A 21,687-nucleotide genomic window follows, 5' to 3' on the forward strand; every position below is an offset into this window, starting at 1 on the left:
GAGTGACAGCGTCGTCACCGAGGGGTCTTATTGAGAGGCAGGTGGTGTCACAGCAGGACACGTTTGAGATTAGAGGCGGACTAAGCCAGATCAATGTAGACTGAGAAAGCGCTATTATGGAGGCATGCAGGCCAATGAGTGACCTAATGCACTTTTCATTTGATTAAAAACAAATTTACTGCATTGAGTTCACAGTCAAATTGGTAGCTACCTTATTCCAAATCTGGACGGTTTGGTGTGAGAATTTACTCCTAAGGGCACAGGATTTCACTGATTTTTCCCAGACAACTTGTCAAGGTTATTAAAACTTCTGATCCCTAAGAGAGACCATGATTCTGATGTAACATAACAGAATTAATTCAACAACTAATCAGCTAGGGTTTGGATTTTCTTTGATACATGTGTATTTGTAGCTTTTTTTTTTTTTTCGGTACGCGGGCCTCTCACTGCCGTGGCCTCTCCCGTTGGGGAGCACAGGCTCCGGACGCGCAGGCTCAGCGGCCATGGCTCAAGGGCCCAGCCGCTCCGCGGCATGTGGGATCCTCCCGGACCGGGGCACGAACCCGCGTCCCCTGCATCGGCAGGCGGGCTGTCAACCACTGCGCCACCAGGGAAGCCCTGTAGCATATTTTTAATTCCGGCAGTTGTTAGTTATGAGTGCTACAGGTTATAACGGTGCTATCTATCCAGTCTTCAAAAGGAACAGTGGAAATGTGCCCATGAAGCCCACATTTATTAGACACTTATGTTTAAGGGAAGATTTTCCATAACTCCTTCTGGGAAGATCTACGTTCTTATTTTATTCTTTGCCAAGATCACTGACCCTCCCTGATTAAGTGGGAGTTAGCTCTAGTTAGAGTCCATCTTTGAGTGCCACACGGGAAGGAAGGGCTGCCTTTCCCTTTCCAGACCATCCCTGCCCAAACTCCAGCCTGCAGTGCCGGCAGTCACTCCACAGGCCGCCAGCAGAGAATTCCCAGAAGCAACATCGTCAACCAGAACCCCCTGACACTCTTGCTTAAACTTCTATTCTAACTTGAAAAGAGAAGCATGAGATAGTTAGAGACAAGTTCTGCCTATTCTGTCTGTCTAAGGTTGGTCCTGGTTATTCACATATGAGGCTCATCATTATTTTAAAAAAGTGTTTAGATGGAGTGAAGAGAGAGGTCATACAAGTGGTAACATTTCTTCCTTCCCCCAAAGTTTGGGTTAGATTCTGAGCAGCAGGGAAACTGCCCCTCTGGTCCCACTCCCACCCAACTGGATCTTGAAGACAGTGTGTAGTTAACAGTGAAGAATGCAATTCCTGTGGATTTCTGTGCAGAGTTACTGAGAGCAACCAAGGGTGTGGATGGTGATAAGAATCTGGACGAAGAGCAGGCAAGGACCACAAGTCGAAGCACACCTAGCATCTGCTCTTCCCACACTTGCACACCTAAGACTCAAATGCAGACATCAGGGCAATAAAGGTGCATTTCCTCCTCCTGGAACCATTCAAATTAGACCATTATTCCAGGCTTGTCCGAAGAATACTTTTTTTCCCTTGAAAACCTGTAGCCCAGAAACGTCTAGTTGGACAGTTGTTTTTGTTGTATGTTCATCTTTTTTTTTAAAAATAAATTTATTTATTTATTTTTGGCTGTGTTGGGTCTTCATTGCCGTGCGTGGGCTTCTCATTGCGGTGGCTTCTCCTGTTGCGGAGCATGGACTCTAGGCATGCAGGCTTCAGTAGTTGTGGCACACGGGCTCCACAGTTGTGGCTCACAGGCTCTAGAGCACAAGCTCAGTAGTTGTGGCACACAGGCTTAGTTGCTCCGCGGCATGTGGGATCTTCCAGGTCCAGGGCTCGAACCCGTGTCCCCTGCACTGGCAGGCGGATTCTTAACCCCTGCGCCACCAGGGAAGTCCCTGTATGTACATCTTTTGATGTATTTAAAACAACAGGCCCAGGACATCCCTGGTAGCGCAGTGGTTAAGAATCCGCCTGCCAATGCAGGGGACAGGGGTTCAGTGGGGAACCTCTGGTCTGGGAGTTCCCACATACCGCAGAGCAACTAAGCCCACGTGCCACAACTACTGAGACTGCACTTTAGAGCCCATGAGCCACAACTACTGAGCCCGTGTGCCACAACTACTGAAGCCTGTGCACCTAGAGCCCATGCTCCGCAACAGGAGAAGCCACCGCAATGAGAAGCCCATGCACCGCAAGGAAGGGTAGCCCCGGCTCACCGCAACTAGAGAAAGCCCACACGCAGCAACGAAAATCCAATGCGGCCAAAAATAAATAAATTTATTTAAAAAAATAAAATAAAATAATGAAACAATAGGCCCAACTACTACAATGTCAAAGACCCATTCATCTGACCAGAGAAATCAGACGTGGATGGTTGTGTGGAAAACAAATGCCTCAAATAGTGGAATGACCATGGCTTATTTTCTGTGGAAGGCATACCTGCTGCTCTCAGCTGAGGAATATTGCTATAAAGTAGTTACACGTCCTAAGAAACACTACCAGTGTTAGGATTTAGAAGACAATCTTCCTGATGAAAAAATCAGTGATGTTTGACCACATTTCATTCTTGCTTAGGAATTCTTGAGAAAATAAAACATAGCTTGGTGTTTTGCTTTCAAAGAGAGAAAAAAAACTAAATCACATAATTTGACAATGATGCAATTATGAAAGGGTTGGGGGTTTTTTTGGCAGAAACTGCAAACTAAATTTAATCCATATGTAGTTACCAATGTCCACAATTATAAAACTTAGGGGGAAAAAAAACAAGAGAAGGCTGATGACTTTTAGCAAGAAGAAATCATATTTAGTCTTCTTCACAGCTTTCTTCACATTTACAAGCTGAAGAGTAGCTATATACCAACACATGACACCCTAAGTCACAGTCAGGCGATTAGCAAGCTGAGTACTTTTCATACTAACACCATATGATATAGAGTAAAATGACTCAAGCACGAAAAAACTTCCGCTTTCTAATCCATCATAGTAAAGATTTAATGGATTTTATCATTTCTTCTTTTTCTTTTGCAAACTAATAAATACAAAATTATCCCAGCCCTAAATCATTTGCAATAAATACATTTTTGCTTCTATGATAAAATTTACAAGTGGAATTGGTCTCCTGTGTCACAGAGCTTTAAAACAAAGAAACAAAATCAATGAGTGAATCCGATTCTGTTTCCAGTTCCAACAGCTTTGCAACACAAACTGTGTACATCGTTCTTCATGATCCAAAGTGATGTCAACACCCCACAGAATACTTGAGGGCAAAGTACTTCAGATAAACTTGATTCCATCCTTTATAAAACATGTTGTAGCTTATGTGTTAGTACATCTTAGTTACTTTATTAATGGATGAGTATGACTCAGTTTTTTTTTTGATGTTCTGTGCCACACGGCCTTTTGTTTTTAGAAATAAGTCTGGAGGGTCCTAAGTCAGAAAAAATATACACCTTAGCTTCTTAATTTTCTTTCCTCTCCCACTGATCAGAACTGCTTCTGTTTCACATCTGCTTTGTTGACTAGAGGCAGGTGGTGCTTTTTGCTACTGTTACAATTCACCTCAACTAAATTATGGCAAAGTTCTGTGGAAACACTGCTTTCTCCTCCTTGTTCTCTTCATCTCCAGTTAAGCAAACTGGCCAAATATGCTAGTTGTTCTACCTTATTTTTTATATTTTTTAAAAATGCATTTATTTATTTTGTCTGCGTTGGGGCTTCGTTGCTGCACTCAGGCTTTCTCTAGTTGCAGCGAGCGGGGGCTACTCTTCGTTGCGGTGCACGGGCTCTCCTTGTGATGGCTTCTCCTGTTGCGGAGCACGGGCTCTAGGCCCACGGGCTTCAGTAGTTGCAGCATGCGGGCTCAGTAGCTGTGGCACATGGGCTTAGTTGCTCTGTGGCATGTGGGATCTTCCCAGACCAGGGATCAAACCCATGTCCCCTGCCTTGGCAGGTGGATTCTTAACCACTGTGCCACCAGGGAAGTCCCGGGTTCTACCTTTTAATCTAAGAACCAACTTCTCTTTTCATTTATCCTCTGAGAGTATCTCCAACATGGCCCCCATTTTATAAACCACCCAGTGGTTTAACATAGTTGAAATAATTATGAATTGTATTTTTACTCATTTTCTCTTGTCTTTTTATCTCCAAAGGGAAAGTCGGCAACCGAAGACAGCCCATCTTCCCCTGCCATCCATTTGTAACTTGGTTCAGTACATGTTTATCTACAGTGAGGTCTTGTGCTAGAGAGACGGCTATGAAACAGGTCACCCTGCTCTCATCCCTTCCCCTACAATCCACTTCCCACACAATGGCCACTACGATCTTTAAAAACCATATATTATCCCTTGTTAAAAACCCTCATATGAGGACTTCCCTGGAGGTCCAGTGGTTAGGACTCTGCGCTTCCACTGCAGGGGCCACAGGCTCAATCCCTGGACAGGAAGCTAAGATCCCGCATGCCGCATGGTGCGGCCAAATGCTTTCCCACTGCACTGACAATATGTTCCAAACTCTTCGTCAGACCTGTGAGACCCTGTGACCCCACCTGCCTTTCTGCCCTCAGCTCCTCCCATTTTCCCTCCTGCTCAAGAGGTAAAGGGATCAACAGTATGGTGACGGATGGAAGCTAAATTTTGGGTGGTGAGCACACTCTAGGGTATACAGAAGCAGAAATATAAGAATGTACACATGAAACTTACATAACGTTATAAACCAATGCTACCTCAATTAAAAAAAAAAAAAGATTCCCTTGGGCAGTATCACTCCTTCCGGCATTATTTTCTTCATAGCACTTCTCTCCCCAGCTAGAAGTGAACTCTACACAGGCAGGGACCTCACCTGACTGGTTCACCTCTCTGTACCCCCAGCACCTGTTCTATGAGATGAGGATGCATCGGTAAAGAAAACACAAAACCCCCTGGAGGAGCTTCCCTGGGGGTGGGGAGGGGAGGTAGGCATTAAACAGGATAAACAAGTAATCTGGACAGTACGCTGTACGGGGAGGAAGGAAAGCAGGGGGAAGGTAAGGGATGTCAGGGGTGTGTGTGCGCATGGCACTGAACAGGTGACCAGACCTAGTGAGGGACAGAGAGAACCCACTGGAATCTGGGGAAGAGCTCTCCAGGCAGGGGGACCGCAAGGCACAAAGGTCCCGCGGCAGAGGCATGCCTGGAACATCTGTGGAGCAGCAGTGAGACCAGTAAGCTAGAACAGAGGGTGAGGGAGAGGGCTGGCAACCAGATCATGCAGGGACTTGAGGATTTGGGCTTTACTGTGTGTGTGTGTGGGGACATCCTTGAGCAGAGGAGGGACAAGAAAAGAGGTGGGAAGAGAATCACACGAGGGGGACTGGTCTTAGAAACATGGCAGTCCACGCACAGGAGCAGGAAAGACCATGGACCACCTGCCACAAGTGCAGGCGGGTAGGGAGGCAAATGAGTTGGGAGCTTGTAGAACCTTTCTTTGGATTGCTTCTACTTCTCAGTGCAATGGGCTGAGAAAATGTGGGAGAGGAAGGAGGTATTGGAGATTTTCAGAGAGAGGACAAGGTGGAAGTAGTTTTCTAGGTTTGTGGGAGAGAGACTGGACTTGGAAGCTCAGGCAGCACTGAAGGCCCAGGCTGGATTTAAACAGGGGTTCACAGAGCGAGGACAAGGGGGGAGAAGGCAGCCGAGGATGTATCAGTTCAATAACCGACCATAGAATGCAATCACACGTAGAGAATGGGGAAGAAAAATGATAAAAAGGTTCATGCATGCCTGAAATGAATGGAACCAGAATGACCTGAAAAAATTCTCATAGATGAACCTTGGAAGTCTGGATCCTGGAGTAGTCAAGGAATATTTATTAAATATCGATCAACATGTACTGAAATCCTTCATTCAAGGAACCATGAGAGGTGCTGCAGGAACATAAAATCTAATGCCCTGTATGAAAAGAATAATTCACCCAACTGTAAGCAAAAAGTTCTTAACGACTCTCAGCCACGGTATATGCTTCAGGAGTCGAAGTGAGATCGTTTATCTTTCTCTTAATTTACCTAACTAACTATTGTTAACACTTTATTATTAGGTAGATGCTTCTCCTGAGCTTAAATACATGTGTCTCTGATATAACACAATATACGTGTCTCCAGAAAAACCTATGCTCTACAGAAAAAGCACGACAAATTACAGGCTTATTGGGACAATAGGGTCGAGGCAGGTCACTCAAAACCTACGCCAACTTTGAACACACAGTTCTAGCCAAAAGAACATTTAGTATTTCAGGAGAGAACCTGGACATCCAGGGCAGACTGGGGGCTGCCTCAGGGGGTATATAAAATGCAAAAAAGCCATCGTGGAAATGAGGTGATGCCACTAGAAGCTGAACTCTGACCCGTTGACTCGCCAACTCGCCCCCAGAAGGGGGCGCCACCTGCAATTACCCAAGAGTGAGCAGAACCCAGAGTGCATCCTTAGGGGAGGGAGCCCTGGGGGTAGAGACTTGGAAACCTCCATATTTACACTAATGTAGGTCCCCTATTTATCAATCACCAATGAGCCAAGCGAGGTCATTAAAAGAATCATTTCTCTTTGTCCTTAAATTTAAAAAACTACAAGTCATTGGAAAGCACCACTTGAAATTAAAATCTTTTTTAGGCTTAAGCATAATAAAAAGTCCTTAATTTGACTGCCCCATGCAAAAGTGATTCATAATTTACCTTCTTGACCTTGGCCTCCTTCAGTTTTTCCAATGCTAGCTTAATTTTATCAGCCTTAGCTTGGGCTTCTTCTTCTTCCTGTAAAATGACAAGACATTCAACACAGTCCATTAAATAACACCAGGGAGTAAGTACCCTTGCCATCGTTAGTGTCTTAGTCACTTTATACTGACAGAAGGCTGTGTTATACAGGGCACCAAATTTCACATGATTGATTTTCAAAATTTAAGTAACTGTAACAGAAATCTTCAACCTGGAGATACAGAAGACAGTCACCCTTTATATCTTAGGAATAGTAACTTAAAAGATGAAATGATGACTCAGAGTTTCACATATTTAGTCTGCAAAAATCTCTGTTTGGTTCAAAATTGGGTCTAACCTGAGGAATCTATAGGTGAATCTCAAGGGATTTGAGCACTTCCTGAAATTATACACATTCTTTTGAATTAGTATGTGTTTTCTGGGATTCTTAGTTTTTATTAGATTCCTAAAGGGTCCTTATCTTCCCCAATCAAACTTAAACTTATAATTCACAAAAAAACCCCCAAAAAACCACAACAAACTACTGACAAACACATGAGCAGGCAGAAAAGAGAGTGAAATATTTTATGAGCCCAAAGCAGACATATATCTTCTTATACCAGTAGTTCTTATATACTTTTTGAGCCACAAACCCCTTTAGGAATATGTTTAAAGCAATGAAGCCCATAAAGCTTCACATATGCATTGACTTTGCAGACAGCTGGGAATCACAGACTCCTTGACTTCTTCATGGACCCTATATTAAGAGCTTCTGCTCTTTAGAATGGCTGTTATCGAAGACAAGAGATAAAAAGTGTTGGCGAGGGCTTCCCTTATGGCACAGTGGTTGAGAGTCCGCCTGCCAATGCAGGGGATACGGGTTCGTGCCCCGTTCCTGGAAGATCCCACATGCCGCGGAGCGGCTGGGCCCGTGAGCCATGGCCGCTGAGCCTGCGCGTCCTGAGCCTGTGCTCTGCAACGGGAGAGGCCACAACAGTGAGAGGCCCTTGTACCGCAAAAAAAAAAAAAAAAAGTGTTGGTGAGGAAGTGAAGAAATGGAAACCTTTGTGCACTGTTGGTGGGAATGTAAAATTGGTGCAGCTGCTACGGAAAACAGTATGGCAGTTCCTCAAAAACTTACAAATAGAACTACCATATGATCCAGCAATTCCACTCCTGGGTATCTACCCAAAGGAAATGAAATCAATATCTTGAAGAGATCTACACTCCCATGTCCGCGGCAGCACTATTCACAGCAGCCAAGACATGGAAGCAACCTCAGTATCTGTTGATGATGAATGGATAAAGAAGATGTGGTGTAGATATACAATGGAATATTATTTATCCACGAGAAAAGGAAATCATGCTGTTTGTGACAACATGGATGAAACTTGAGGGCATTACACTAAATGAGATAAGTCAGACAGGGAAGGACAAATAGTGTATGATCTCACTTATATGTGAGAATCTAAAAAAGCTGAACTCATAGAAACAGAGAGTTGAATGGTGGTTGCCAGAGGCTGGGGACAGAGGAAATAGGGCGATGTTGGCCAAAGGGTACAAACCTCCAGTTATAACATGAATAAGCTCTGGGGATCTAAAGTACAGCGTGGTGACTACAGTTAACAGTACTGTATTATAAACTTGTTTAGAGAGTAGATCTTATATGTTCTCACCATATGCACAACAAAAAGGTAATTATATGAGGTGATGAAGGTGTTAACTAACCTCGCTATGGTAATCATTTCTCAGTATATGTGTATCTGATCATCACGTTGTATGCCTTAAATCTGTACAATACTATATGTCAATTATATCTCAATAAAATTGGGGGGAAAAGAGCCTCTGCTCTATATGGATCACCGATTTTCAAATAATTTTTATACAATAATCACACAATAGAGCAATGAATAGGATTTAATATTTGATTTATATTTCATATTTGTTCATTCAAAAGGCATTGTAGGGACTTTCAGGGTGACTAGGGTCGTATTTATGAATACTGATCATCACCCAGTACAACGAATGCAGGAGCCACAGGAAATAGAGCTAGGTTCTTACTGTAAAATATTTTTAAAGTGGCTTACTCTAAGAAAAATCCTTAAAGCGCTCTTCTTGCATGGATGAGAGATATGAGTTAACGTCCCACGTAATGACAATATGAACTTCCCGGAAATCTATTAATATCAAGCATTCATCACCTACCCGCCCCATAACGCCCCTCCCAACTATGACCTTACACGTGATACACAGATATCTTTGCCCTACTGAATACGGCTGCCGAATTCAGCAAAATTCCATTTAGTTCAATTCTGAAATATGTAAGGAATGCCTTCTATTCTTTATGTACTGGACTAGGACCAGGGACACAGAAATGTATACATCACTTCCACAGTTCATACCAAGTTAATAAAACATGATCCCAAAAGGTTGAGTATTATCAGGGAAAGTTGCATACAAATACAGATTTTAGCCAAACTATAACGATTCCTGAATATGGCCCTAATATGTCCTTGATACACACCAATGTGTCCTTTTACGGAGACTCTGGCTTTGCAATGAACACATCTGGGATTCTTGTTTCTTAGAGTCTCAGAGCTCTGGGCGTACAAACTTAAATGTAACCGCCACTCTGAAGAAGGTCAGAGATCTTGGGTAGCAGAGGTCAAGAGTCCTGACCCCATGGACTTACCTGAGAGAGAGGTTCAGGAGCGGGTGGTGGCAAAGGAAGGTCTAACATGGGATCAGCTGGTGGAGGAGGTAAGTCATCCTCATATTGGCTAATACTCGGTGCAGCAACATTTGCTGTGTAACCAAGAGAGGCTGCACCACTGAAACTTGGTATATCCAGAGATGCTGAATGAGGTCGGCTCTGAGAGGACTCTTTCTGGGCCTGGATTGTCCTCTGCTCAGCTTCTCTTATGTCTGCTACCAGATCCGCCATGAGAGCATCTAAATCTTGGTCTTCCAGTGCATTTAAGGACTCTGATAGGGAAAATCACGTTAGTGGTCAAGACAACAATTTGCACCTAGAAAAACTTAACGAAGGTCATTTTAAAGAGTACATTTGAGTACTGGTTGCAAGGGGCTGGGGTGGGGGAAATAGGAAGAGGTTGGTAAAAGGGTATGAACTTTCAGTTATAAGGCGAGTAAGGTCTGAGGATCTAAGTATAACATGATGACTACAGTTGATAACACTGTATGGTATAATTGAAATTTGCTGAAAGAGTAGAACTTAAATGTTCTCACTAAAAAAAAAAAAAGAATACGTGAGGTGATAGATGTGTTAACTAACTTGATGGGGGAAATCCTTTCACAATGTATATGCACACCAAATCATCACACTGTACACTTTAGATATCTTACAATTTTGTCAATTAAACCTCAGTTGGGACTTCCCTGGTGGTGCAGTGGTTAAGAATCCACCTGCCAATGCAGGGGACACGGGTTTGATCCCTGGTCCGGGAAGATCCCACATGCCACAAAGCAACTAAGCCCATGCGCCACAACTACTGAAGCCCGCGCACCTAGAGCCCGTGCTCCACAACAAGCCCCTGCTCACCACAACTAAAGAAAGCCCGTGCACAGCAATGAAGACCCAACACAGCCAAAAAAATTAATTAATTAACTTAAAAAAACCTTAAAAAAAAAGCTAAAAAAAATCACTTCCCTCCAAAAAAAAACAAAAGAGAAAGAAAGAAGAGAAAAGAAAAATAATGGGGGAATGTCTTCCCTACATTGGGACCTCACAGGCCAGCTATAAAGTCAACTCCAAGCACCTGATTAGATGCCTAAGTAGAGAATTCTTGTACATTCTCGTGCAAGATCTTAGCGTTTTAGAAAGTAGGGGAGGGGAGAGGCTGGAAAATTCTCCCCAGGTCTTGGGAGGGCAGACAGAGCACCACTGATAAATATACTTGGAAGAAAGTAGGTCTCCACCAACTGGGATTTATTTAATACGCCTTGAGACTTGGGGTGCGAGCAGAGTTTCTGTGGGCACACCATCCAACTATAGGAACTCTCACGTCACAGAAAGAGCAGTTAATGATAAATATTTAATAGCAGGAAATAAAGCACCAAGGGGGTTAAGGAATGAAAAAAAAATTTTTTTTAATTGGGATTAAGTGGTAAAGACTTCATAAGACAGTGAGCTGGGAGTTAACTCTTAAAGGAAAGGGCATACCCGAATTTTCAGAGTGAGGGTGAGGGAGGACGATTTTCACTGGAATTTCTTCCACGTGAGAGATTACTGTGGAGATAAGACCCGGGATCCTGAAAGCTGATTAGACCACGTGGCATACGGGGAGCCGTGGCCGTGAGTCGCGTTGCTACAGCACTTTGTCCATCAGGCAGTCACCGGATGGTGAGTGTGATGAACAAAGTATGGGCAAGGTGGAAGTGATCATGAGGGGGAGAATTCTAGCTGCTGTGTGCAGCGTGAACTGGATTGAGGAAATGCGGGCAGGGGAAATGAAGCCCTCTCAGAAACAAATGAGCAGAAAGCATGGTGAAATCATTTACTGCCAAACATCATCAGCATAAACACCATATAGCATATTACGTTAATGCCAATAGTTCTATGTACAGCACTGGGACTGAGTTTGGATCTCTTAACCAGGTAAAAAGCATTTTCCTTCTAAGCCACCGCTGTTTTGCATATAGCTTTTCATAAAATTAAGTGAAATTTTAAAAATCTCAGAGAAAATATGTGTAGACCTAATGAAGCATATTCCTAATTTTCTAGTGTCATCAATTACATTGTGACTGTAGACACACAGCAAATGATTTTAATCCTTTATAAAAATTTTAGGGACAAAATTCCCACAGTAACACATATAGTAACAATTTCCAAAGCAAATTATAATCCTCAACATATTGGTATGGGATTGAGTGATAAAGAATTGGGGATTCTGTTCAGAAGTTTATCGTTAACTCTCCAAATAACTTTGGGTGAAGTATTTTTTGACTCATTTTAAGCAATGTTTTAAGGGAAGACAGTAGAAAAAAAAAATCTATTCCTATTGTAATTCCCAACAAATTTAATTTTCAGTACATATCAGTACTTTTTTAATGGTCTTGTCTCCTTAATGGCATGAGTTTCTTGTTAGTGTCTTTTAACATGACTATGTTTATGTATTGCTGGGTTTCTTGGATTCTGACATTTTCAGTAATTTTTTGATACAAGGTAATAAGTGCTTCGAAAGCATTAGTTGAGCTTACTACAACTAAATTACTGATTAAATTTTAATGGAACTGATTATTCAGCTGTTATGAGTGTGTCAGGCAAATCTGCACTGTTCATATATGCAAGTATATGTTCTCTATTAACGTCATAATTTGACAAAAGTGTGTTGGTTTTCTGAAACTTCATGAATGTTACCATCATTCCATGTTGCAGTGGAAACGACTGACAGAAATAATAAGTTTATATGGAAGATAGAAAAGAGGGTGGGAAAAAGAGGAAATCAGAAGAGATGTACTATAATTTATCAAGATACAGTTATTCGAACCTTAAGGTTTAATCTAAAACTTACTGAAAATGACAGAAACAAAGGAACCCAGTGAGTGATGGAAATAAAACTTGGAACTCTGGATTTCTGTAACTAGGCTTCTCTATTATTTTGTTCTTTATTCTTTTGGTTGGCACTGCAAGTCTTTGGAAAATCTTTTCCAAGAGTTGCAGTGAATTCTCATTAATTTGGAAGCAATCACTTCAAGATTCATTGTAATTTGAGTAGCACCTGGGCTAAAGATTGTCAATGCACTAAGTAGGAAGAGAGATTTTTGTTAATAAAATATGACAAACTTCAGGGGACTAAAATGTCAAATAGACCAAATATACTATACTATATATTAAATATATATTAATTAAAATATATTTTGAAGCATCTATTCATATATTCTCAATCATTATGAAATGGCCAGTTCATTAATATCCTTGAAGGGACATTTCCTTATTAATATTTTCTTATACTACTGTATCTTTTTACTGTAATGGCTTAGGAGTAAGAAGAAACTCTGTTTTTTTAAAAAAAAAATTAGAAAGCTTTGAGACTTTCAGCAAATACAGGATAGTGTTCCTTTTCATTACAGGCAAAAATATCTTCTTGGCCTCTCAATTCAATCCAAACGGCAGCACTCAATCTGAATGAAATCCAGGACTTTAAAAATTATACTTGTCATGATGTCCAAGTTCCTTAAACTTTGTTTTCAGATTACAGTTGTGTACAGATTTTAGTCATTGTTATCATTTCAAATTACTTAAGAAAAGAAAGGATACTCACCATTTAAATCCTTAAACCCCACACTGTAGTTAAACTCAGCTCTGGACGGTTTAGGTTCTGGAGGAGGGACAGTGTCGACTCCTAAACTCTGTGAAAACGGATCCCAACCCCCAAAGTTATTCATGATACCAGTATTTTTGCAGTGCACTTTAATCATTAAGTAAAGAATCATTTGCTGCTTATACATATTCTCTTCAAATATGTTCTCTAAAAACTGTATTCTTACTTGAACATGCTTTAGGTGATTTTTTTTTCCTACAGAAAATGGCAAGTTAAATTATGACAAGTTAAAAATTATTCTAGAAGGTACATCTTGAAACAAAACAGGTCAAATGATGAGAATGAGGTTGTTCATTTTTAGAGACAACAAAAACTTTCCGGGAATGAAGCATGGTGACACATACACTACATAAGGATTTAAGTTATGACATCAAAGAAAGGAATTGTTTAGTCACTTGAAGATAAGAGCTGTTTCAGGATGCAATCTGTTATTACACAGTAAAATGTTAATGCTGTTACTCTTATTTAATAAAACTTGTTAAAAAGAAATTAAGCCACAGTAAGTTACTAATTTTGTAAATAACATTATTTTCTAATTGATAAAGTGACTGCTTGTATGATTTAAAAGCTAATATTTAAACATATTTTTACATCCATAGTTTGAGAAGTGATTTCACCTGTTCTTAAACGTGAATGTTTTCATGACAATGAGTACATTCTTTGATATTAATTTGACTTGGTAAGTAATATCCTTGTTCATGTCTTAAATTTCTGAAGGAAACCAATCATTATAGGTTTGAGAATAAATTAATGATATCATCAGTTATACGTAGGAAAAAAAAGGCCATTAATCAAGAAGAAGTTAAAAAAAAAAATGAACCCAATCAAGTTAGAATCAAGGATAAAATGTAGGGAAAAGTGACTGCAACTCCAGAATTCATTCTAAAAACCGGAATGAACTTGCAAAAATTGCCAAGAAAGAGGGAGGTTGATGGAGAAACTACAGGGCAAATACCAGAAAAAAAAATTTAGTGAAAGAAAGTACAAAAAAATTCATTAACTAGTTGGTTTTTAAATGCTATAACTGGGAAGTATAACATCACAATTAGGGTTGCCAACTCATTTTTTTCTCAGGAATATAATTTACTAGGCTACTTACAGAAATTAGAAGTAGTTCTCTAACAAAACATGAATGCATGAATGTGTAACGTAACGGGCTTTGAGTAAAATACAGAGAGAGGGAAAGGAGAGAGAGGAAACCAGTTTTAGGAAGGAACTCCTTCAATCACAGCTTTAGCCAAGCAAACCCTGTGACCCCACTCACCTGAGCGCAATAAAGAAAGATCAAAACCCAGAAAGGTCTTCAGTGAAAGAAGATCCAAGACACTCTAAGGGGCCCTCTTCTTACTCTTGAATTAGAGTAACAACACTCAACTATGAAAATCCCAGACTCTGACCAATCAGAATAATCATTCCTCTATGGAGCAGAAGTGAGTGAATGGACAAAGAGACCACAGATGTTCATTAAACCCTCCCCCTTCATGGGAGGAAAACGGTCCTCTGATTTATAGCAATGTGGCTTCCATCCTAACACTCCCTGGTTATTAGTCAGCACCCTTTTCTCTAAGCCTGTCGTCTCACATTTTGTCTCTTCTTTCATAGAATCTAAACCTTCTTGAATTTTATACGGAGTATAAAGTAGATGCTAACTAACATTGATTTATTTTTCCTAAAATAAATACTTAAAAATAAACGTAGATTATTCTTCATTTACTTTGTAGAAAACTTTAAGATCCCTATCATATTGAGGAATACTGGATGATTCTTATTTTAGTGCTTTATGCAGAAAGCAATGAGCTGACTAGTCTTTATATAAAGGTAACTGCAGGGGAAATTGTTTAGTGGTAGTGGTTGTGGAAGGTTTGCTTGGGGAAAATTCCTCCACTGGCTAAATATTTGAACACGATGAGCATGAAAATTGCCATAATAGAATGTATGTGTGACCCAGGCATTCAATTAACTGAACTCAGAAGGGTATAAACAGGAAAAAAGGTTTATTTTCTCCCCTACCACTGTTACATCAGGAATATATAATATTGTCAATTTCCAGTCTTTTTAAAAAGATAGCTCTTGTCATATTAAAATCAAATTCTGTAACCCCATTTTTTTTCTTTTAATGTTTTTTACTTTGAAAAATGTCAAACAAGAAGGTGAAAAAATAGTACAATGGACAACTATATACCCTTAGCCTACATCCATTTAACCCCATTTTTTTCTCATTTGAAAGTTAAGGAAGGGAATTTACCTGGGTCAGGAGATCCATCTCTCCCAGCAAATTGCTGAACATTTGGTCTATATCTTCGTTTGACTCACCCATCTGAAAAAGGAAGAAACCCAGTTATAAACAATCTAATAAAAGTCTGGGGCTTCCCTGGTGGCACAGTGGTTGAGAGTCTGCCTGCCGATGCAGGGGACACGGGTTCATGCCCCGGTCTGGGAAGATCCCACATGCCGTGGAGCAGCTGGGCCCGTGAGCCATGGCCACTGAGCCTGCGCGCCCAGAGGCTGTGCTCCGCAACGGGAGAGGCCACAACAGTGAGAGGCCCGCGTACCGCAAAAAAAAAAAAAAAAAAAAAAAAAAAAAAAGTCTGATCCCCGGATAACTGTCCCATCTCTCTCTTTTCCCCAAAAGCCCCATAGAAAGGCAAGTAAGTCAAGAAGAGAAGGTTGTAGAGAGGGAGGTGCATTTCACCCTGAAATTCCATGCCTGACCTCTCTGCAATTTGCTTGGTCCAAGATTGAACGGAACCCTAGTAACTATCTCAGACCAACAATTGGACACTTTTTCCAGATGGAACTAGTCTCTTTGGGGCCAAGTGAACAACATTCAGGAATTCACATCACCATAGGACACCCTGATTGGAAAAGGAGAAAGCCTCAGGCCACAGGTGATGGCATCAGAGTCATGAAGAACTTCATTTCCATTTAAAAACCTACCCAAAAATGGTATGTCAGCGTTAAGACTATTTACCAAACGATTCCTTGCTTTACAAAGTTGTCTCTGAAACAGCAGCTTCTGGCACATTTATTTGGAAATTTTAGGGTGACAAACACTTAGAACTGAAATGGCCACACAATCAAGTGATGAGAGATGGAAATAAAGCAAGTTTTACATTATAATCTTTCCCTACTTAAGCTGAGTGAAAGAACTGTCCAAGAGAGGAAAAGTGTTTCCATAAAGTCGGGTGGGGACACCCTGGGAGGTGTAACTAGTCGCTCTCCTCCTGACATCACTGGCAAAGCTGGATTAGGACATTAGGAGACATGATTATGAGGCTTAATGAGTAATGTGTTGTTTAGCAAAGGGACTCAACTGCTTCATCTGTAAGACGAGGAGTTTGCCGCAGATAATTTCTTAGGGTCCCAAATGCTCTAAAACACTAGAAGATTAGTACCAATTACAGCTCAATCTAAGAAGTCTGGTGAGTGTAGCATGTATTATTTAAGCCAAACAATATTTATATGTATGTATGTGTGTGTTTGTGTTTTAATTATTTTATATGGAAACTTTTAAATATATACAAAAGTAAAGAGAATAATATAATGATTTTTATGTACCCAGTGTCCAGCTTTAACAATGATCAACTCATGACTAATCTCTTTTATGTAGATACATATGTAGCACTAAAAGATTGTTGTTGTTGTTTTTTTAACCATAACCATAATACTATCATCTCTGCACACACACGTGTGTGTTTGCATTTAAAATAAATTATTTGGGACTTCCTTCGTGACACCGTGGTTAAGAATCCACCTGCCGATGCAGGGGACATGGGTTTGATCCCTGGTCCGAGAAGATCCCACATGCTGCAGAGCAACTAAGCACGTGCGCCACAACTACTGAAGCCCACGAGCCTAGAGCCCATGCTCCACAACGAGAGAAGCCACCACAATGAGAAGCCTGCACACCACAATGAGGAGCAGCCTCTGCTCGCTGCAACTAGAGAAAGCCCACATGCAGCAACGAAGACCCAACACAGCCAAAATAAATAAACAAATAAAATAAATTATTTGAATTGCCAAGATTTGGAAGCAACCTATGTGTCCATCAACAGATGAATGGATAAAGAAGATGTGGTACATATATACAATGGAATACTACTCAGTCATAAAAAGGAATGCAATTTTGACCTTTGCAGCAACATGGATGGACTTGGAGGGCATTATGTTAACTGAAATAAGTCTGACGGAGAAAGACAAATAGTGTATGATATCACTTATATGTGTAATCTGAAAACTACAAGAAACTAGTGAATAAAACAAAAAAGCAGACTCACAGATATAGAGAACAAACTAGTGGTTACCAGTGGGGAGAGGGAAGCGGGGAGGGGCAATATAGGGGTAGGGGATTAAGAAATACAAACCATTAGGTATAAAATAAGCTATAAGGATAAATTGTACAACACAGGGAATATAGCTAATATTTTATAATAACTACAAATGGAGTATAACCTTTAAAAATTGTCAATCACTATATTGTACACCTGTAACTTACATAATATTGTACAGCAACCATACTTCAATAAAAAAATTATTTGGCTAAAATAGGCAAAGTCAGATCTATCTTTCCTTGAATAAATCATCTTGAAAACTTACGGTTCTCCCTTTACCATAACTTCAAACTAATACTCGAGCAATAATACTTTTTCATATTTAATAGCTTTAGCTAATCAGGGGTTCTCTCTTTATAAAATGTGTATATAAAAGACCTTTCTCATACTGACTCTGCTTACTTAAAACTGACCTGAATAATTTTTTAAAAACCCAATTCTTGAAAGTACAGAGATGTGGTGATGATAATGATGACGATGATGAACACATTTATCTAGCACTTAACCATGTTCCAAGAACTGATCTACAAGCTGGGTTGATATTAACAGTAAACACCCAGAATGGCACTGACACTGAGAAATCAGAAGGAATGAGGGCTGTAAAAACCATCTAGAGTGAATTAGTGCATATCCTCCAAATACCCACCCTGCAAAGCTAGTGTTCAATCTTCCCATATTATCTTCAATAGTTATCTTCACTTTACATCACTTAAGAAATCTTCTGGCTTAATTTTCCCATCATATGCTTTCCCCTCTCCCAATTTTAAGAAGGGACAACTCTTTTTTCCATGTACAACTTTACCACCTTCGCAGAAGATGAGATGAGTATTTAGAGTATTTTCCATCTGAATTTCCTGCTCCCCACAATAACTCTCTTTGCTCTCCTTCTAGGCTCTCTCTCCAGTGAAACATAAAAGCCTCTCTGCGCTATATAGTTCCTGAGTACATTCAATAGTCATTTCAAGTTTTCAGTTGTGCATGTTTAATATTGGAGGGAGAATATTTGAATTGCTATGATTGTTAGTTCTCCAGAACCTCCTATCTGGCTTCCACTGGAGGAGGTATCTTGCAGGAGCATGGGGAAGCTACAAAACTGGGTTGACCAGGAAGGGCCAGGAAGGGGACTTCATTCAAACAAAAGAAGTCTATGATACGATGGGACAAGCCCACTTCTAAGTAGCAGACACACCTGAAAGAATCAGGTGAACATACACATGGGACAGGGAGGCACGTGTTTGAGTCTGATGAAGCTATTCAGTGAGTGCTCAGGGTCAAACCACACAAGGTAGGCAGATGAGCCCTCAGGTACAGAAGTGACAGGTAAGGCAGACACTGCAGGTGTGGGTCTATGTGTGTAGGTCTAAGAGGTAGGAAGGATTCAAACAGCATCAGTGAAGAAAGGATGGAAGAAGTTCATTCCATTCTATGGATTGTTGGGTTTAGTGTTTATCATAACCAGAGAAGGAAAAAGAGATGCAGGTGGGCCCTGCCTCTGGTTGGGGAGGGAAGTCAATGCTAGGATCCACTCACATATGGTTTTAATTCCCTCCCAGTTGCTTATAAAGTATCTGAATCATACTCTCCCTTCTTCAAATTACCTACAAAATAGAGGAAAGAAAATATTTAAGTCAACAAAGTACTCATGGTTTCAAAAAGTGTCCCTTCGGGCTTCCCTGGTGGCGCAGTGGTTGAGAGTCCGCCTGCCGATGCAGGGGGACACGGGTTCGTGCCCCGGTCTGGGAAGATCCCACATGCCACGGAGCGGCTGGGCCCGTGAGCCATGGCCGCTGAGCCTGTGCGTCCGGAGCCTGTGCTCTGCAACGGGAGAGGCCACAACAGTGAGAGGCCCACAAACCGCAAAAGAAAAAAAAAAAAAAAAGTGTCCCTTCAAATCATTAATCTGGTTTCAAAATCTTATAATGGATGATTCACTCATTACTTTAATAAGAGGAAATTAGCAGAAAAAAACTATAAAATTCCAGAACTGCCCATGTGGATTTATTTTCTTTAGAATATCATGCAGTACAATAATGTGACAAAATAAAAGAATCCTTCAGATGAATTATTACTAACAGGGCAAGTTAAGAGTAAGTACTAGTGTTAACATATTTCAAAGTTTTTCATGAGAGAAAAGTAATCCTTTCAGAGTGGAAAAAAATAGATTTATTTGCTGACCTCAAAACTGCCAGTCAGTGTTAAAATAAACTCAAAGGAACCAAAGATGATGCTAGTAAATAAGAATCTTATCCTTGATGCTTTCTCTGAAACCATTACATTTGGAAAAGCGTTAAATGATGAAGAATGAAGTCTTGAAAGGAAATGTGGCATTGATGGGTCAGAAATATCCACTCAGCCCAAAGACCTTAGCTTCTCAGCCTGTATACACCACTGATACAGAATGGGGTGAGGCGTATAAACATCACTATGTGTAAAACAGATAATCAACAAGGACCTACTGTATAGCACAGGAAACTCTACTCAGTAGTCCGTAGTAACCTAAATGGGAAAAGAAATGGAGATATGTATAACTGAATCACTTCGCTGTACACCTGAAACTAACACAATATTGTAAACCAACTATACTCCAGTATAAAATAAAAATTAAATTAAAAAAAAAAAACAGAACAGGTTGAGGACTTGCCAGAGTGAATCATACACCTAACACGGAAATAACTTGAAACAGCAGCATCTTCTTGTGACCTCTGCTGACCCTCCCTGCGTTCATCTGGTAAAAATCTTTCCCCCGCCCTTTCATTCCTTTTCCCCAGAGTGTGTTGATATTGAATTATTTAAAGGAGTCAATATCAAAATTATTCTGTAAATCCTGTCATAAGTAAATATGTTACTGAATGGATCACAGTTTAAAAGAGTTGTATCCTTGGTGAAAATAATAAAACATTTAGTTAAGGGCTATTAACATAAATGTGTACATTCAAATCATCTTACATATTTATATTCCCCAAGAAAACCTTATGGACAGAATAAGAGTCCCGTGGATATATACAGTACCTATACACATACACATGCACAAGAAAATAGGGCTGTGTCTATTTGTATGTTCGGTATTTCCTGAAGGTCAAAATCAGAATTAAAAAGAGAGAAACCGAGCAAGAAAACACCCAGCCCTGAGTGCTCAAAGTGTTGTATGGGTTAACAGCCCCAAGAGCAGGGGTGGAGGAGCCTTAGTGAAGCAACGGATTGCAAAACAGCAACTTGCACATCGCAACTGGGTGGAATTAACATCTTTTTGTAAGTATGTCATTTCTGAATTCCTTTTGTGTCTTGGGAAGAACAACAAACCGTAGATTTAAAAAATTTGGAGGGACTTCCCTGGTGGTCCAGTGGTAAAGAATCTGCCTTCCAGTGCAGGGGATGTGGGTTCAATCCCTGGTTGGGGAACGAAGATCCCACCTGCCACAGGGCAACTAAAGCTCGCTCGCCACAACCACTGAGCCTGCATGCTGCAAACTACAGAGCCCACGCACTCTGGACCCAGGGTGCCACAACTAGAGAGAGAAAACCTGCATGCCACAACTAGAGAGAAGCCCGTGCTGCAACGAAAGGTCCGCACGCCTCAACGAAGACCCCACATGCCGCCACTAAGACCTGATGCAGCCAAAAAAAAAGAAAGAAAATAAATAAAAAATTTTAAAAATTTTTTAAATAAATAATTTGGAATAGTTCTTTATCAGACAGATTTCACTGGGTTTTTTTTGGAGGGTGTGGAGAGTGGATAGGAGAGGGGTGGGTGGCTGAGGCTGCACATCCAGGCTGAAATTCTGCCTCAGATTCCTTGAATGACGGGGCAATTTTCCTGAATTCTCAGTCTTTCCACAAGGCTCAAGCTTCTAAGCCTCAGCTTTTCTCTTCAGATAGTTTTTCTTCTCCACATATGTAAATTTCATATATAAACTTCAAATACACATATTTTAAAAATCTGTCCATAAGAGAAAACACTGTGACTATGCCAGGTGATGGATATGTCAATTCAACCTGTTGTGGTGATTGTTTCACAATATACACATATGTCACAACATTATGTTGTACGCCTTAAACTTAATATGTCAGTTATATCCCCAGAGAGCAGGAAAAAGGTCTACTCTAAGTACTCTGATATATATATGCTTAACAGGACACCTGTTTCTATCTATGGCCAAGTTAACCTCAACTATTTAACTCAGTTTGGATGCAGGTTTCATTGCCATTTGCACGAGCAATTCCAGCCATGACTTTGGACCTGAGCCAGGGCAGACCTCATTTTATCTGAGTGGCTCGCCT

General features: G+C 40.6%; 1 protein-coding gene and 1 long non-coding RNA gene across 3 annotated transcripts in view; one reads left to right on the plus strand and one right to left on the minus strand.

Annotated features, from left to right (window-relative positions):
• LOC141278099 (uncharacterized) overlaps nucleotides 1-4,294 on the plus strand; it is a 48,559-nt gene extending 44,265 nt beyond the window's left edge. The window contains exon 3 of the long non-coding RNA XR_012330394.1: nucleotides 4,162-4,294. This is a non-coding gene — a long non-coding RNA (uncharacterized lncRNA). The remainder of the gene's footprint in view (nucleotides 1-4,161) is intronic.
• Nucleotides 1-21,687, minus strand: part of APBB1IP (amyloid beta precursor protein binding family B member 1 interacting protein) — a 103,371-nt gene that overhangs the window by 44,802 nt on the left and 36,882 nt on the right. For both annotated transcript variants that reach the window (XM_019933293.3, XM_004314263.4), the window contains exons 3-6: nucleotides 15,324-15,395; nucleotides 13,019-13,106; nucleotides 9,427-9,719; nucleotides 6,714-6,791 (exon numbers count right to left, since the gene is read on the minus strand). In XM_019933293.3, the coding sequence (XP_019788852.1) occupies nucleotides 6,714-6,791; nucleotides 9,427-9,719; nucleotides 13,019-13,106; nucleotides 15,324-15,395 (531 nt within the window). The remainder of the gene's footprint in view (nucleotides 1-6,713; nucleotides 6,792-9,426; nucleotides 9,720-13,018; nucleotides 13,107-15,323; nucleotides 15,396-21,687) is intronic.

This window comes from Tursiops truncatus, chromosome 2 (genome assembly GCF_011762595.2).
Source record: "Tursiops truncatus isolate mTurTru1 chromosome 2, mTurTru1.mat.Y, whole genome shotgun sequence".
NCBI classification, from domain to species: Eukaryota; Metazoa; Chordata; class Mammalia; order Artiodactyla; family Delphinidae; genus Tursiops; species Tursiops truncatus.